The following is an 18,260-nucleotide window of genomic DNA, read 5'->3' as shown; positions in this document are numbered from 1 at the left end:
CGACACGATCGTGGACATTGGCTACATAGTTCAATGTCCACGTTTTGTGGACATAGAGGCGCTTCAAAATAAAGTTGCAGCTAAATCCCGGGCATGGCCGCTCTTAGGCTTCTCTCTGCCCTAGTGACCCTCTAATAAGAGTCTGGACACGTGAGTCCGCCATTATTCGTCGAAATTGTGCGAGAGAGAAAAAATCATGCTATCTCATTCTAGTGGCGCTGTAAGTTGTAGCTGATTGTAGCTCTACAAACTTCATAGTTTCTGTTTCTGTTTCGTCTCGCCTCATGCATCGTATCATTTTTAAGACCAGGACCATTAATATTCGAAGAAGAAGAAGAATCATTATGATTAATATTATTATATTATTATATTATATTATTATATTATTATATTATAAATTATTATTATATTATATTATTATATTATTATTATATTATTATTATTATAATTTATTATTATTATTATTAATATTATTATATTATTATGATTAATATTATTATTTATATTATTTTTATTATGCGTTAAAGGAATATATGTTACATTTTTGTTATATGTTAAATATAATAATTACAAAAACATTTTTATTAAATATAAATACTGTATATCTAATATACATAAATAATATGAAATATACATGAAATATTTTTTTCTGCATAAATATACTACTTTATTTATTCCCTATTGGTGCTACCTAAGTATTTTTTGTTAAGAATTTTAAAGCATTAATTGTATTATTTGTATTTAAATTTAATTTTTATTAAAGTTTCTTAATCTTGTAATATTTTTATAAATTTTATATATTCTTAATATATTAATTTTTATATTTTCAATCTATTTATAATACTTACTTAATTGTTGTTTTTATTTTATGAAAGACATATTGCAACGTTTTTTTTACATAAAAGTTTTTATAGAAAATATTTAATAATGTTAATATAAGTTAAATAATAATAAAAATAAAAATTGTAATTGATTCTACTTTAATTTTTACGAATTTATTAATTTTTACAATTTATAAATTTAAAGAAATTTGCGGGAATGGATGATAAATGTCGGACCAATCACAAACCGGGGAGAAGGTGGCCAGACTCTTATTAGAGGGTCACTACCATTCCCGAGGATGCGCAAGGCTGCGTTCAGGAATCACACCTAGATAACACTAGGCTATAGTGTACGTAACGTATATTATAGCAAAAATGCACCCAAGAGTTATCTGAGCATAATTCCTGAACGCTCCCCAAGTGGTTCAAAGTAGTGTCTGCTCAGTGCTCTTCGATCAATCAGAATTTACCCTCAGTCTAGCTGTCAATGAATAGGTTAGTGAAGTGAAAAAGAAATAAAAATAGAGTTAATTGTATTAATATTGTTTATTGAGTTTGTAAAAATGCCAGGGTGTTGCGTGAAAAATTGTACTAGTCGTACGTCTTATAAGAGAACGAAGAATGTGAGATATTTTCGATTTCCAAAAGACAAAATTCTTCGTCAGCAATGGCTTCAAGCCTGTCAAAGAACAGAAACAGATATAAAAATTGATTATGGTAAAATTGATATAATTAATTAAATATTCATTAGTTTACAACATAAATAAATAAATTAAAAATAATATATAAATGATTTATTTATCAATTATTTATTTATTAATTGATTAATTAATTAATTAATTAAAACGAAAATGAATTAAGATATACATATATACATATTAAAATAAAATATATTATAATTGTAGCAGTGGTATGTAGTAATCATTTTGATTCTAAGTGCTTTACTGATTTTCCATTTAATATCCTAAGAAAAGATGCTATTCCAACAAAAATGTTAATATTGGAAAAGAAACATACACAATATACGAAAAGGTATAAAGGAACTGAAAATGAACCGTAAGTATTTTTTACGTTTCTAAATTTGTTGCAATTTTCATATGCATATGAAAATATATTCTTTAAGATTAAGGACTGGAGTACCAACGTACAAAGAACTAGTTAAATGTATTGGACAAGAGAAGCGTTTGCCGCAAGAAGAAAAAATTATGCAACACACGGAAGCAGAAACTACAGAATATGTAGAAAATACTGCACCTAATTATTTCGAATGTATTGAACAAGAGAAGCGTTTGCCGCAAAAAGAAAAAGTTATGCAACATACGGAAGCAGAAACTGCAGAATATGTAGAAAATACTGTACCTAATTATTTCGAATGTATTGAACAAGAGAAGCGTTTGCCGCAAGAAAAAGAAGTTATGCAACATACGGAAGCAGAAACTGCAGAATATGTAGAAAATGCTACACCCAATTATTTCGAATGTATTGAACAAGAGAAGCGTTTACCGCAAGAAGAAGAAGTTATGCAACATACGGAAGCACAAATCGTAGAATATGTACAAAATGCTGCACCCAATTATTTCGAATGTATTGAACAAGAGAAGCGTTTGCCGCAAGAAGAAGAAGTTATGCAACATACGGAAGCAGAAACTGCAGAATATGTACAAAATACTGCACTCAATTATTTCGAATGTACTGAACAAGAGAAGCGTTTGCCGCAAGAAGAAGTTATACAACATACGGAAACAGAAACTGCAGAATATGTACAAAATGCTGCACTCAATTATTTCGGATATATTGAACAAGAGAAGCGTTTGCCGCAAGAAGAAGTTACGCAATATACGGAAGCAGAAACTGCAGAAAATGTACAAAATGCTGCACTCAATTATTTCGAATATATTGAACAAGAGAAGCGTTTGCCGCAAGAAGAAGTTATGCAACATACGGAAGCAGAAACTGCAGAATGTGTAGAAAATGCTGCAATCAGTTATTTCATTCCAATATGTCCAGCTATTTTCTATTATTAACCTTGTGTAATCTTGAATGACCTTCAATTATAAGTCACTGTATTCATCTGAAAATGCTCTATCAAATGTAAATAAAAAACATATCATTCCATTAAAAAAAAACCAGATTTGACCTATCCTTTATGCCTTCACTTACAAAACGTTTATTGACATCACATTATGTGTCTCTCAAAACAAAGCAACTTTTTGTTTGGCACTTTTTCTTCTATTGTTAAAAACAAACGAGTTATTCAGGTGACGTGTTTAAATGCCTCACCCTGTATGTATATACATTTTGTATATCCAAATGTTTTTTTTTTTTTTACAGAAGGTAGGTCAGCAATTATAATTTTTCAATGGAAAATGCATCAATAAAAACATTATTAATGTAAATACGAAAATTAGAAGAAAAAAAAGCAAAATATATAGAAAGAAAAAGAAGTAGTAGAATAACAAAATAAATAATTGAGGCAGAAACAAGTCGATACTAATTGAAGTTTTAAGACAAATATTTACATCAGACCAAATCACAAAGATAAAGCCACTTTAAGATTTATTGATTTTTAAGAGATGTAAAAAAAGTGCTATTACTATATTTCTTATATCATGGCTGTAACCATGATGCGCATTTTTGCACCATGGAAAAATGCAAAACATGTGCAGCAGAGCGTATGCGAGTCCTCTCTGACATATTTTCTAATCTGAATATAATTGTGAACTTTAACGATTAATATTTCAGCTTGTATGTAGTTGAGTAGATTTTTCCTGCAAGATTCGATCGTTTCATGCAAAAATATATCAAATGAGCCTTATTTTATCAAAATCGAAAATGAGGAAGCTTAACTGAACAATTACTTGCTTTTGTTTACACAAAAATATAATAAGAAATGTTATTTATACATTTTAATTTTTAAAAGGACAGAACAATTCAAGATGTTAAATAAAGCTAATTGAGAAGTATTTTCTGTATAAGAATTTGAACGAAATTTCGAAGTCAGGAAAAAGATGATATAGAAATTTCATAAAATAAGAAATAAAATAATGACATTTTTTTATTTAAGACACTTATTTTATTCTTATTATAACTTACTACACATTATACAATTGCATATAATCACAAGTAATATATTTATCGTAGAAAACTGATAATTAAATACAAATATGTTTATTTGATAAGCACCGTGCTCAAATATTATAATAAAAATTTCCTAATGCTACAAATGAAATTTGGACATATATATATGATCAACTGCAGCTAAAATCAAGATGCACGTTTATATTATAATATACAATATTTAAACTAATTTCTTTGCCTCGAAGAAACTCTTGAGATGTTTCATTTGCCATGCACCCATAATCAGGACTACTATCGTCTGAGTTAGGGACCACCAGAATACACGACGATGAGTGCTTTCAGACGTTTGCCTAAACCGTTCTTCCCGATACTAAAAAATTAAACATGTTTTTACACAATAATCTCTCACATAAAGTTTTTTTTTTACAATATTCAAAATGTTGCTTTATATATAAAGTGTACTTTATAGTAAGAACATAGTGTAACCACACGTGTAATGTTTCTATATGGCTAGCTGAGCTCTCTGTAGAAGTCCAACACTACGGTACAGACAATATTTATTTTGTTCTCTATTATTGTTTAGTTTGTTATAAAGCATGACATGTTGCTATACTTGCATATTTACGGTTATTGAACATTTCTTTCATTCTTTTCTAGAGAACATTAATAATCGTCCATCTTCTTCAATATCCACTCCTGTTTATAGAAAACCTGTTCACTGCTCAGCTAGCCTTATATAGAAATATTATCTATATAAGTGTAACACTATGAATTGTTATATCCTTGTTGTTTCTTTAATATTAAACAAGACTGAAATGATTCACTGTATCTTTGCTAGAAAACACATCCCTAGAGAGAAACTATATTTTAATTACTTTATACCCTTTGATAGTTTTGCTCCTTGGTTATTTGTCCAACTTGATCCAGTAGCTGACGTATTCTAAGTTGGAGCTCTGATAACTTTTCCTTCTGCGCTACATTGGCATAATCAATTGCATGTTCCCCTACTTGAATATCTAGATGTACTCTCTGCAAATAAAAAATATTTTCTAATATATATATGTCTTTATTTTTATTTGTTCTTGTTTATTCAATTTAATTTATTGATAATAATTGTATAATGTATGTATGTATGTATCTTACCAATTGAGTACCACTGAACCAGGCGGTACTGTTCGAGTACAAGCAGATTACATGTTCTCCTGGAGTATGCGAGGTAAAGGAAATTCGACCTTCGGAGCTATAAACTCGAGAGAGGATAGGTTTGTCATCAGGATCCTTTACTTCAACATGCATACCGATACCAGGACTACTTGGCATGAAACCTCCGCTTCTTGGGTCATAAAGCTCTACTTTATAATTAACTGCAAATTACGAATAAAAAGATATTTTTCGCTGAATAAACGATAGGCAAAAGTAGGAAGAGCAGAGCAACGTATCACATGTTTCACTTTCTTTCTATAAATTTTTAATCTCGCTACACACACACAAAATGATTGAATAACAATTGGGCAAGAAGCAATAAGTGCAAAAAAGCAGTAAGTAAAGGTTATTAAAATAATGAAATGATTTTACCTAAAACCGTAGTATCGTCGGGGATCTCTTCGATGAAGCATTTTCGCTCAGTTTCACTGATATGAAAATACAGTCCCGTCCCAAATTCGAGAACGCATAGAAAAATGAAAACAATATTTCCGTATTTTAACATGTTTCGCGTAACAGTTTAATCGCCAGTGACAAGATGATTATGAAATCACAAATAAACGTTCGCACGCATGCCAGACGACAGCCAACGAGATTCAACGAAACCGAAGACTCGAGTAGAGGCGACCATACGGAATACACGTCACCTTCGAAAGCAAGACTGAGGAAGACCAGCTCTTCAATTAAAACAACTTCTAAAAAACAAATTGATTGTCGGTTAAGTAGATGTCACGTCGATACACATATCTACGCGTATCTGCAGTATCAGCATGTGGCACCGTCAAACAGAAGAAAGATCTTTCTTACGTAACCTTATATGTATGGACCGTTGCGTTGCGCTGTTAATCGCTGAATTGTGTATTTGTGTCGTCCACCACTTTATGATACGTATGATTCGTCGTATGACGTATGGCGCTGTTTGAATCAACAGACTCAACAGTTGATTGAACGCTTGCTATTGGTGCATTCTTCTAGATCTAAAATTCTGATTAGATGATCGAAAAGAATACACCAATAACAGCAAGCGCTCACCAACTGTTGAGTCTGCTGAACGCGCTCATCGTTATTGGTGTATTCTTTTAGATCATCCAATAGCAGCAACCGCTCACTGATCTGCTCCGCAATAGTTGAGTTTGCTGAACACGACCAATCAATATCAAACTGACTAGACTCTGATTGGACTGCAACGCTTGTGATACAACGATGCGACCCAGATGTAGAATCAGTTTTATGGGCGCTATCAGCGCATGTGCAGAAAGCGGCCTGTATGGCATATATCGTTACTGTCAATCTTGTCGAATTGATATAAGTTGGAGTAAATTGGAGTCGAGGATTTGCTTGTTGAGCTTCTTCAAGCTTCTTTGAAAATGGATACGTTGAATATGTGGATATTTTTTGTTGGGACAGCCATTATACTAATTGGCTTAAGTATCATTCATTCACGAGGTAAAAATTTACGTCAAGCTCTTATTTTATAAGCCGTCAGTAGTTCGCTTCCTTAGCTTTTTACCTGTCAACTTGTATCTGTTTCGTATCATATGCTCCGTTCACTTAACCTTTAAATTGACAGTCGAATAATGTTTACTATCGAAATTTAATCGAATCGACGAGTTATTAAAAAAATTAGAAGTGGAACAATTAGGAATATATAAGAAACTTTGTTTATTAAATCTTTATGGTCACTGTAGTTTAAAATGACCCGAGCATATTGTAAATTATTTCAAGAGTATTAAACCACAAAAATTTTTAAAAATGAATTTTTTATGTTATAATTTTTCAAGTAAAAAAATTAATTTTCCTAAATTAACATGTTTAAGATTTTTTTTCAATATTAAAATTGAATTTTTGATCATAACGGCATTGTTCCATTTTCTTAAAAAATAAAATTATATACTATAATTTTTTGAAATCAATGGAAATTTCAAAAATAGTTTAGATCATTTTAACCTAGAATTATTATTGTATGACTTTTTTTATGTGTGATCATGGAGAGTTAAAGAACATTATTACTAAATATTAAAGAACATTATGCTTATGTCTCATGATACTAGTAAACGAACGATTGTATCCTCAGCTAGGAAGAATTTAAAACCCAACGAACAACCTATGGCAGAAAATAGACAAGTAGTCCTTATGAGGAATGTCAGACATCGTATGCAGGGAAATGCTAATCACGCGAATCATCTACGTGAAGCAAATGATGACAGACAGATCAATCAAAATTACGAGGAGGATAAAGATGACAAAATAGATCATAAGATAGGAACGAAAAAACGGATAAAACTAGCGGCTAAGGCAGAAAAAAAGGTCCAGAGAGAAGCGGCTGAACGAGAGAGAGAGGAACGTAAAAAACGGGAGCAACTTTTACAAGAGGAAAGAGATAAACAAGCTGAGAAAGAATATGTTGAACAATTACGAGTGGAAGAAACAGAAAAGAAAGCTAGAGAGGAAAAGGAAAAGCAAGAATATGAAGAATACTTGAAGATGAAGGAAGCCTTTAGTGTGGAGGAGGAAGGTTATGAACAAGAAAATAATGAATGCGAGAATTTGTTACAAGAATTTCTTGCATACATTAAGCTGAACAAAGTGCTGATTTTAGAAGATCTAGCTGCACATTTTGGACTGAAAACAGCGAGCGTAGTAGAAAGAATTCAAGAATTGCAAGCTAATGGTAATTTAACTGGCGTAATTGATGATAGAGGAAAGTTTATTTATATATCGGAAGATGAACTTCAAGCTGTTGCTAAATTTGTGCGTCAACGTGGTCGAGTTAGTATCGCTGAATTAGCTGAAAATTCGAATAATCTAATTAATTTGACTCCTGCAAAAAGCTGTAGCGTTTTTGTTAGATAAATGTACCAAGTTCTTATTGTACATCTCTTATACTGATTGCAATATTACTAAACAAATATGACTATTGTATATATAATGTTCACAAATATATCTTTATTTATAATATCAATTGTCCCAGCAAACCATGAGTATAATTGTTACATAACAGATGTAAATAATACATATTTACATCTACATTAATTAATTATACTCATAGTTTACTGGAGCACTTCAAGCCCTTCTAGCTACCCAAGTTGTTATATTATAACAAATGAATGAAATATTTAGAATGTTTTAAATGTTTGTATAAGTACACAAATATGTATATATTTATAATTTAACATTATACTATCTCTCTGTAATAAAAGATTATTAATTTTAATAAATACAATTATAAAATGTTTATTTTCTCATTTTTATCTTAAAAAAAATTTTATATTTTAGACTGCATTCCGGTATATTACTATCAGTATTGAAAATCTGTAATTCACATTACATATATACAATATATTATAGATTTTCAATACTGAGAAATGAATCTTGAAATATATTTTTAATAATGACATTAATGTTTAAAAGCAATATTTAATTTAAATTTAGTAATTGACTGCGTTCAGCAGAGAAAGCAGCTTTGCAACTGATGTAAAATTCTTCAATATGATTGGTTTATACATTTAGATCCATAAGGAATCAAAAACAAGAACCAACCGTATTAAAAAATTTTACAACAGTTGCAAAGCGGCATTTTCTGTTGAACGCAACCATTGTTGAGTTTAGCTGCCGACAATTGTTTCTGCCAGAAAATTGTTTCTTGTGCAAAAACATGTCGAATGAATCTAATTTTATCGATATCGTATGTGAGGAAGCCAAACTCAACAATTTCTCGAAAACGAAAGAGTAACGAGAGATTCGTTACTTTTTCAAGTAACTGTAACGGTAACGCGTTATTTCTTTAATAATGTTTTCAACTCTACTTTCAAGAAATATGGTAATAAAAGTAATGTTATTTTTTTTTAAATATAACATTTCCAATTCTGGTAAAAAAAAAAGTTATGCAACGATATAGTAATATCGACATGTCGTTTATTGAGTAATTATTTATTTTTTTTTATATAATTATAAGTTTTTATTTATTTCCTATTCACACTTTACTGCAACGATGGATACCACTTGGACGTAATTCTACTGGTAATAATATTTTTTAAATCTAGTCGTATTTAAAAAATAATATTTGAAAAAATAATATGTAATTATTTAAAAATAATATAAGTACAATTAATTAAAAAGAACAGATATCTTAAAAATAAAGATTAAAGATTGAAAATTTGGGTAAATTATAGAATAGGGGAGCCCCTCCCCGATGTCGACGGTGTGGGTGCGGGGGATGGCCGAAGGCCGAAGGCCACCCCCTTGCACCCGCCCGTGTGTGTGTGTGTGTGTGCGACAGAGGTCTGCCCCGACAGTACAATCATAGCAACAGTACAATTGTGGAAGTTGTATGCCTCTTCGCAGGGGGTTGGGAGAGGTGAGAGTTACTTCGCGTGGAAAGTTTAACGTTTCTAAACAGAAGATGTAAAATAGTACTTGTTATAATACATATATGGCAGAAATGATACGTTAATTTTGAAACTTTTTTTGTTAATAACTTTTTAACGGACAGTGACCGCCACCTAAAACCTGCGGGAGGTTACTCAGGGTCATGACCTTGACAACATATGTCAAGGTCAAGATCATCGGGGGGGGCTCCCCTATTCTATATATTTACCAAAATTTGTAATGAATCGTTGAATTTTCAAAATACAAAATTATAATATGAATACAGAAAAAAAGTAGATAGAATTGATGAAAAGATCATTTAGTATAATTCTGATCTAAATATATCTAATTCTTTATTCATTTTCAAGTTTTCAGTCGACGAGTTAATATACGGCAGTTGTATGACATTTCGCTTTCTTTCGATATTTAAAAATATAGCGACAGAAAGGAATTTTACAACGCGATGTGCGTCCTGACGACATGTGGAATCGATGTTGCATCAGATTCTAGTTTACCTTAAGTTGCAAGAACTACACACGTCGATTCTCATTTTCTCCTAAGAATGTATAATTTATTCTGTAGTAGGCACAGCTAGCACACAATTACGACTTAAGCGTATTGTAATCGTAATACTGAAAAATTGTAAGTAATTAAATAAAATTTTTGATTTTAGAATATTTTCTTTCCGTTTTTGATTTATTTTCTTTCCGAGGTCTTTATCACGTTTTGACATATTTCCGTGTATCTACGATTTTTTTATTTATATTTTTGCTTTATTAAAAAAAATTGCATTAATGACAATAATTATTCTTATAAATGAATAATAAAACAACTTGCGTAGTACTATTACTATTGTAGATAAAATGAAATATTTTTTATTTCCGTATGGGACGTAGAAAATTGAGAGAATATATAATATTTAGAAATGTAATAAAAGATACAACAATGTTCGTTATCTTTCCATCAAATCCTATAAGTAAATATAAAGATTTTTTCTCAAGAATATGATATAGTGTTTGAAAAACACATTCTGAACGATATTTCTTACTATTCATATTATTGAAAGAAAAGATTAGTTACTGCAGCAAATTATATATGGTAAAATATGGCATAGCATTTTTAATTGGCTGTTGCAACCAATTAAACTACTATAAACTTAAACTTTATTACTCGTAAATAAGATCACCTGAATGGAAAAGAATATAAAGAGCGCATCATTTTTTGCCCTTGAAATAAGCCCCAAAATTCTCCAAGATGAAAACACTTAAAATGTATTCTCAGTAAAATTTTGTTTGAAAAGTGATTCAGGAATGATTGCATTTGATTTTTTTGGAAAAATTAAAATTTTACGAAATATATATGGAACATTCTCAAAATATGTAACGATATATATAGAAAAATTTTTAATCGATACTTGAATGTTGCTTTTAAATTCTATAAACATTTTGGAATATATTCTAAAATACTGTTAAAACATTTTTTGGAATTTTAGGAACCTTTTATGAATTTCGGGAGTATTTAACGTTAGCTGGGATGAGATATGTGGTTATATACATTGTGGAAGACATACGAATTAGCAAGAAATAATTACGTTGAGAAAAATAGTCTGGTTGAATTAAGTGGTAATTCTGTGTGTTGTGATATATAGACGAATCAGAATTTTCTGGTTAAATCTAGTTGAGATAACTATAGACTTGTGATTGATAAAATTATTCTAATAAAGATAAGAATTCTAGTAAAATTTACCACAAATTATTGTATTAACAAGAATTTTGGTTATCTCTCAATCAGAATTGTAATAAATTTTAACCAAAAAATTTCTAATTCGTTTATTTTTAAACAGAAATATTTTCAGTTTAACGTTGAAGATATTGAGACTTTAAAGGGTTTTGTAATTATTGAAGAATTAATCAAGTGTTTCATCAATTAATGTATTCATTAATTATAATTACGTTATGTACGCAATCCAATCATTTTTATTACGTGTATATGCAGATGTACTATACGCAGATCATTCTTGATCGACGGAACATGATATTGTCTCTAAGAACAAAGAAATTATATGATTATCTTCTATTATATCTTCCCCAAAATTTTCATTACTTGTTTGCGCAGCAAAGTAAAGATGCACGTGAAATTAATTCATTTTTTAATCTAAGGCTAATATTACATCTAGCTTACAACAAATTTTTCAAGCCCGTGGATTGCCTAGAATAGAAAAAATCCGAGAACTTCTGTGTCTTGCAGCCAATTAATTAACACACTAAAAATTTTTTTCGCACTGCAAATAATATAATACCAGCCTAATTTGCGTGTTATACAGGCCGCCCGCAATACTTCGAGCAGCTGACAAAAAATATAAATATCTTCTTTATCTTGCTTTCCAATCTTCGATATGCATTTACAATTATATTTACGTTGACACAATTTTAATAAATATAATTTACTTAATCATCGAGTGTGTCCATCCGAGATGTGCTCGTTCAGTAGTTATCCCCACTCGTTGATGAGATCAGATCGAAGAAGGGGAGTGTCGGAGACTATGTAAGAACGGCAGGATTAACGAAGAACCAGCAGTCTTCTACTAAGAATCTGTGTATCGTTTACTTCTAACTTTCGAGATTCGATCATTGAGCCTCGAAATTCGATCACCTTTATCAGATTCAATCAAGAAAAACCAGCGTAAAATTTACGTGGAACTAAATTCACACCGATAAACGACAGTTGAACGTAGTATTTTGCAGTGATCTGTAAAATCTATGTGTCGATGAGGTGCAAGATCTTAGATTGTCAAGGCAACTCCCCGACATTTTTACCTAGTGTCAGGTAAGTGGCAAAAATGAAAACTGCGAAAAACAATTTTAACACCCTGATCAATCCTTTGATTATAATCGCCTTTCCGAAAGAGTCAAACGTCAAGCGTATGTCTCTTTAATCTATATCTGCTTGCTTATTCATCGATCAGATATAGCACTTTTGTGAGTGACTTCCTTTCTAACTGTTTGACAATTTAAAATTTTAATTCCCTTATAGACTCGCATAGATACACGTTTGCGTTTTGATTCTTAATATTCTATCAATAAGAATTTCAGATTATTATACATAATATATAATAAAACATTTATGCTCAACTGATTAATCCTTTTTTTTGCATTTATTAATAAATTAATAAAACTTTGTACAAATTCTTTCTATTTTTATTTATCTACTTGGCAATCTGAATAGTCGTTTATTACTCTCTAAATATTGAAAATTGATCAAGTTTTGAAAGTGTGACTCAAATTTCGTATCCTAAAGAATGAGATTCACTCTAGAAATTTTAGAGAATGTAAGATAGTTTAAATCATTATATATATAAAAAATGTTGCACAATATCTTAATTTCTTCTAGATTTTATAGAGAAAAAAGAATTATATAAGTATCGGACGGACTGATAATAAGCGTAGTAATTTTCGTGAAGAATTATCGTATAATCTATTACTTTTACAGATTTAGAAATTCTTTTTCAGAATTAAAGTATTATACACATTAATATACTATTTGGTTATTTTACGATCGGCCACGACTGTTTATCTCGAAAACACAAAGTTTTTTTAATTAAAATTTTTTTATCATTTCTAAAATAGCGTCTAGAATTAAGTCGTGACAACATTTGTTTGATATAAAAGCTCTGCAATCTGTATAACTAATGAAATTGAAGACTACAGACATAGTAGATAACACGAAGAAATATCGTGAAATTTTTAGAATTAAACTTAAGACACTTACTTCAACACAAAATTTTTTTTACAAAAATTTAAACGGTATATGTGCGATATTGATTTATAAATAGTATATATAAATAATGTGTCAATAACACATTCATTATATGTGTCAAAACTTATTGATCTAAAAGACATCCTTAATAGCAAAATTGGGACCAAATTGGCAGCAAAATTGATCAGATTTTATAAAATTATAGCCATCTGTATTCACATTTGCTTATGAATTTGTCGACCAAGCTTACTCATAGACCGTGTCAGCAGATTGGTGGCAGAAACCGAGTAAAATTTGCTTGAATCAGGTTCTGCTTTCAACCTGTTCTCAATCTGCAGACAGGTTACGGGACTTTATTCGATTTCTGCCATCAATCTGCTGGAATAGCATATATCTAGTACAAATCTTGTCACATTTCTGACAGCAATTTGCTCAGTTTTATTATGAGACAATGTCAGATAATATAAACTTTGTGTACGATTTATTGCCCTTCTGAAATCAAAAATTGGTAGCAGGCTTTACTCAAAATCTGTATCTGCATAAGCTTTGCTATCACGGACTCTGCTGCGATCTCATTGGAGTTTTTTATAAATTTAAAACGTACAATAAAAGTATATAAAAGTGCATTGCAAACTTAGAATAATCGGATATCAACCAATATATTTCGTAAACGCGATCGATAGTTATTTATAATCACAGTAGGTGCAGTCTGTATTCAATAAAAGCGTGACCGACATATATAATCTTCCGATAGCTTTCATGTTTAGATAAAACTACTTTATATTTTATCTTTTGTCTAGATATATGAAATCATCTTAATGTTATCTAAGATACGTTTATATATAATTTGTCTTATTTTTAGATAATTTTGATTTACATCATTTGATTTACACACATTTGATGTATCTCAGCGGAATGTTTGATTTTGACAATGTATATAACCATGTACATGGATATAGTTTATCTATTACGTAATCTTGCCTGTAGACTTTTTTCTGCTTCCTGTGACAAGTTTTTTTTTATAAATGCAAAGAAAAATAGCTTCGAATATTTTAATATTAAAGCAGTATAATGTAGAATTGTAGACACTCATTATTAAATGTGTCATTTTCTAACAAAAAAAGGCGAACAATAATTAGGTATACATAAATAAGGTTCTCGTATAATGTGTCGTAGGAGAATATATTGCTTGTTCAAAAGTTATAATATAAGTTTTTTTTATTCACAAATAAAAAATTTTTCTGGTTACGCTCTTATTATTGTAGATTGTAAGTAATGCTGTAAAATTGATGGAAAGTACGCACCTTAAAGATATTGATAATAATTAACAGCAGCATGATCGGATTCGACTTATTAATAAAAAGCATTGTACACTGTAAATTTCAGCTTTAAAGATTATCATTTCTATTCCATATAATTTTTATCTTCGGCATTTTTCGCAGGTTAACCAAAAATCTTGGAACTCGTAAAGGAAGTCGACGAGGCAACGCTGGAAATCGACTTGAATTATTAGTCCTGGTTCATTTGCATCACGTACCATAGAGTATGTATTTATTAGTACATTTTTCTTAAGAAAATATTAAATCAGTGTAAAATTTATTCAAAATTAATAATAGTAAATCGGGCACTTTTACACTGATTTAACACACACGCATTTAATACTCAGGTATATAACATATAGTGTTATAACGATATAACTAGGCTGTTCTAAAATTCACTGTCAATGCTGAAAGTCTATAATATACATAATTGTAATATATGTATACATATTATAAACTATAGATTTTCAAAGCTGGTAATAAATTTAGAACAGCCATAGGTCCAGTTTTTTAATTATCTAGTTAACTTATGGTTATACTTATAATCTGATGTTTTATCCAATGGGCTTCATCTATGATTATGATGTCATTGGTAAAGCCATTAGGTGAAACATTAAGTTAAATCACAAGTTAACCATATAAAAAGAAAAATCAAGTCGTAATACATCATAGGACGTCATCATAATGTTAATTATTGTGATACTTAAAAATGCATTTATAAATGACAGATATGGTCATATGATTATGTCCTTATATGATGTTGACTTTTGTATTCTACTTAAGTAATAAATATACCAGAATATAACTAAAATTCTATCATTCTCTCTCTCTTCCTCTCTCTTATATAATCAACAGTGATATACCATATATATACCAATATATATGCACACATATATAAAAGAAATTATTTTTTGCTATAATTAAATTTTTAGGTGCTATCCAATAAATTAAAACTGTCTTTGAACCATTATTCATCGTTAGAGCAGGATTGCTCCAACTTCCGGTTTAACCGAAAAGAAGAAGAGGATAAACTTGTTTTCGTGTTACATAAAAATAAAGTAAATAACGGTAGAAAAATGGTATATGCCAACATAAGTGGTACCACGATTAAAGGACCTTATCCAGAAATTAAGTACGTACGATATTTATTATATTTACATTAATAAAAGCAATAAAATCGTAACTTTTGCATAATATGTTTTTTACAATACATATTCACAATACGTAGAATATTAGAAAATATATATTATGAAGCACGTCAAGCTATTAGAGAACACTGAATAGTAATGGTCAATTGTAAATGTTTAAGTAAAGACAAGGAAAAACACGGAAATATGTCGTCAAACCATCAGCAGCAGCAAAATCATCAGCAACAATCGTTAAGCAAGAATGACAAAAATGGCTCTTGGGGACCAGTCTTCAAAAACAAGGAAAACTTTATTGATATGCATAAATATTGATCCTTCTTTTAATGAAATTATGTATATCTTTTCCCGCTGATCGCGTGCGCACGCGTGACGTGTGTGATGATTATAGATTTATGTATATATATAATTGATAAATCATGGTAGAGTTATGATTATATTATAATTTAAAAAAATTTTTTTTTAATTTAACGATGTTTTGTACTAATTTTACTAAAATATCACGCTAATAGTGTTAAATTATTATGGTATTGTTGCGGTGGTCCACGAATCTTAGGGTAAGCATAATTTTTGGTCAAATTTATTATTGTTCATTAAACAATTCTTTAAATACATACAATTCATGTTACCAAGAAGACAGCCATTTCATTGACCAATGGTTGTGCTTTCATCTGGGTTCGTGAACACATTGCTGTAAAAATTATATCTTACAATTAGCAAAATATTTTTAACGTTGTTGAAGATTTATGTTTCTTGCAAAATTTGACATTTATTGCGATTGGTAGGACTTAATTTAAATTTCTTTTTTGTATTTTGCTGAAGATGGCTAAAAACAATAGCCAAAATGTTAAATTTTTTTGTAAATTTATATTATATTAAATTTTTCTTTAAAATATTATTTATTGCTTTCTTCTTATCGCATTAGCACCAAAATAGCTCTTTGAAATTTTATTTTTTCACATGTATAATCGATGATTTATATATTTTATATATTAAAAACATTTTTTATCTATCGTACCATATATAAGATTTATATAACCTAGAGTCGTCTTCATTTCTTATTATTTCGAACCTTTTATTATTTCAGATCAAAAATTTGTTCCAATATAATCGAACTAGTTTCAAATATCAGGAAACAATGAAAATAACATATATATAAACACACATGTTATATTATAATTATATTATTGAGTGGGAGATTATAACAAATACATGTGTAATATAGAATTTTCAGGGTACATACATTTACAGACAATTTTAGAAATATCTTTAAAAAAGAGATAAAACATTTTTTCTATTTTGTCTTATATATAACATTAAAATGGTGAATAGACTCTCTCTCTCTCTCTCTCTCTCTCTCTCTCTCTCTCTCTCTCTCTCTCTCTCTCTCACACACTCTAATACAAAACTATTTAACCTAAATTTATATTTAAGTACAACTGTGATGAGAAATAGACAAAAGAATTTATAGATCGCAATAACGAGAGTAAAAAAGATATTCAATATAAAATATTTGTATAAACATTATTTAAAAGCATTGTGACAAAATATAATTTAATTTCTTTTCATTTTAGTTCTCTTAAACAAACATAAATTAAAGGCTATAAACAGAATATAATACGGTTTATGTACATAATATCTACTTAAATGAACGACTAGTTAATTTAAGTTGTATTTGCCGTACAAAATCTGACGTCAGATTAAATATAAGCATTTATACAAAATTGAATTAAAGGTCGAGATGCGCGAAGTCGTATCGACCATGATTTGTGTGACCACTTTGGTTAAATTGCAGTCAGATCAACGTCGCGCCGACATCATTATTACTGACTAATAATTGCGTCGTTGATGTCGCTTCGACGTCGTCCTGATCTTTTTATGCTTAGGGAGAATGACTTCTAAAAAGACTTCAAAAAGGCTTGTAAAAAATTTTAAGGTTTGTCACACTTTTATTTATGATTGTGCAACTTCACGAAATATCAGTAAGACCGTTTTTTGAAGTACAGGTCTGAAAAATAGAGATTTCGAGCTTTAAAATGCTTTTTTAAACATCTCGATACGATGATTTTTGACGAAGTTATTCTATCTCAAAATTTGCCTATTTTTGAAAGATGAAACAAGTGATCCTTTAATTTTGTTGAAAAGTGTAATTATGTTTCAGTTTTATAGATATGCTAATAGTAACATTTCAATTTTTCTCCTTAGTCACATTTGATTCATTTCATTCGACTTGTTGCAAAGAATTAATCATTTAGTTTTACTTCATAGTCCCATTGGTCACTCTGTATATCTACAAAATTTTGTAGATTAATTTGTTCAAGAGTGGCGATTCACTTCACGCTGCAAATGCTTTGAAGTATACTTTGATTAGTCTGCTGATAATAAAGCATTTACAACGTTCAGAAGATCGCAGCCTAAATGTTTTATTATTAACTATGATTGTATTTTATTTCATACATAATGCATTTATCTTTGTTGTTCATTAAATGTAAAAAAGTATGGTATAAATGAAACATGTGAAACAGAACGCACCATTTATGCTATCAAATACTTGCACATATAATAGAAAT

The 18,260-nt window shown here is 29.7% G+C and overlaps 3 protein-coding genes across 3 annotated transcripts; 2 read left to right on the top strand and 1 right to left on the bottom strand.

Annotated features, from left to right (window-relative positions):
- Positions 1 to 1,282: 1,282 nt before the first annotated feature.
- On the top strand, positions 1,283 to 2,861 carry LOC108776079 (golgin subfamily A member 6-like protein 22). Its single transcript, XM_018542587.1, has 3 exons — positions 1,283 to 1,538; positions 1,727 to 1,877; positions 1,945 to 2,861. Exons 1-3 carry the CDS (start codon positions 1,385 to 1,387, stop codon positions 2,843 to 2,845), a joined length of 1,206 nt encoding a protein of 401 aa, XP_018398089.1. The 5' UTR covers positions 1,283 to 1,384; the 3' UTR covers positions 2,846 to 2,861.
- Positions 2,862 to 4,006: 1,145 nt separating this feature from the next.
- Positions 4,007 to 5,938, bottom strand: eca (transmembrane p24 trafficking protein eclair). Its single transcript, XM_018542589.1, has 5 exons — positions 5,915 to 5,938; positions 5,475 to 5,797; positions 5,043 to 5,263; positions 4,782 to 4,928; positions 4,007 to 4,269 (listed from the first exon to the last, which is right to left on the bottom strand). Exons 2-5 carry the CDS (start codon positions 5,605 to 5,607, stop codon positions 4,120 to 4,122), a joined length of 651 nt encoding a protein of 216 aa, XP_018398091.1. The 5' UTR covers positions 5,608 to 5,797; positions 5,915 to 5,938; the 3' UTR covers positions 4,007 to 4,119.
- A 448-nt stretch (positions 5,939 to 6,386) lies between these two features.
- Ddrgk1 (DDRGK domain containing 1) lies at positions 6,387 to 8,138 on the top strand. The gene is made up of 2 exons (XM_018542588.1): positions 6,387 to 6,548; positions 7,177 to 8,138. The coding sequence occupies exons 1-2, from the start codon at positions 6,470 to 6,472 to the stop codon at positions 7,953 to 7,955; spliced, it is 858 nt and encodes a 285-aa protein (XP_018398090.1). The 5' UTR covers positions 6,387 to 6,469; the 3' UTR covers positions 7,956 to 8,138.
- The last annotated feature ends 10,122 nt before the right edge of the window (positions 8,139 to 18,260 follow it).

Source organism: Cyphomyrmex costatus, unplaced genomic scaffold, assembly GCF_001594065.2.
Source record: "Cyphomyrmex costatus isolate MS0001 unplaced genomic scaffold, Ccosl1.0 scaffold337, whole genome shotgun sequence".
Classification (NCBI taxonomy): Eukaryota; Metazoa; Arthropoda; class Insecta; order Hymenoptera; family Formicidae; genus Cyphomyrmex; species Cyphomyrmex costatus.
This window is presented reverse-complemented; position numbering and strand designations above follow the sequence as displayed.

Bases quoted from the DNA above. Each gene is read 5' to 3' on its own strand.
- LOC108776079 (XM_018542587.1), top strand. From the start codon at position 1,385: ATGCCAGGGTGTTGCGTGAAAAATTGTACTAGTCGTACGTCTTATAAG. The intron at 1,539-1,726 runs GTAAAATTGATA...TTATAATTGTAG, and splicing joins AGATATAAAAATTGATTATG to CAGTGGTATGTAGTAATCAT. The intron at 1,878-1,944 runs GTAAGTATTTTT...ATATTCTTTAAG, and splicing joins AAAGGAACTGAAAATGAACC to ATTAAGGACTGGAGTACCAA.
- eca (XM_018542589.1), bottom strand. From the start codon at position 5,607: ATGTTAAAATACGGAAATATTGTTTTCATTTTTCTATGCGTTCTCGAA. The intron at 5,264-5,474 runs GTAAAATCATTT...CGTAATTTGCAG, and splicing joins CGACGATACTACGGTTTTAG to TTAATTATAAAGTAGAGCTT. The intron at 4,270-4,781 runs GTATAAAGTAAT...TTAATTTTTTAG, and splicing joins AGGAGCAAAACTATCAAAGG to TATCGGGAAGAACGGTTTAG.
- Ddrgk1 (XM_018542588.1), top strand. From the start codon at position 6,470: ATGGATACGTTGAATATGTGGATATTTTTTGTTGGGACAGCCATTATA. The intron at 6,549-7,176 runs GTAAAAATTTAC...TTGTATCCTCAG, and splicing joins AAGTATCATTCATTCACGAG to CTAGGAAGAATTTAAAACCC.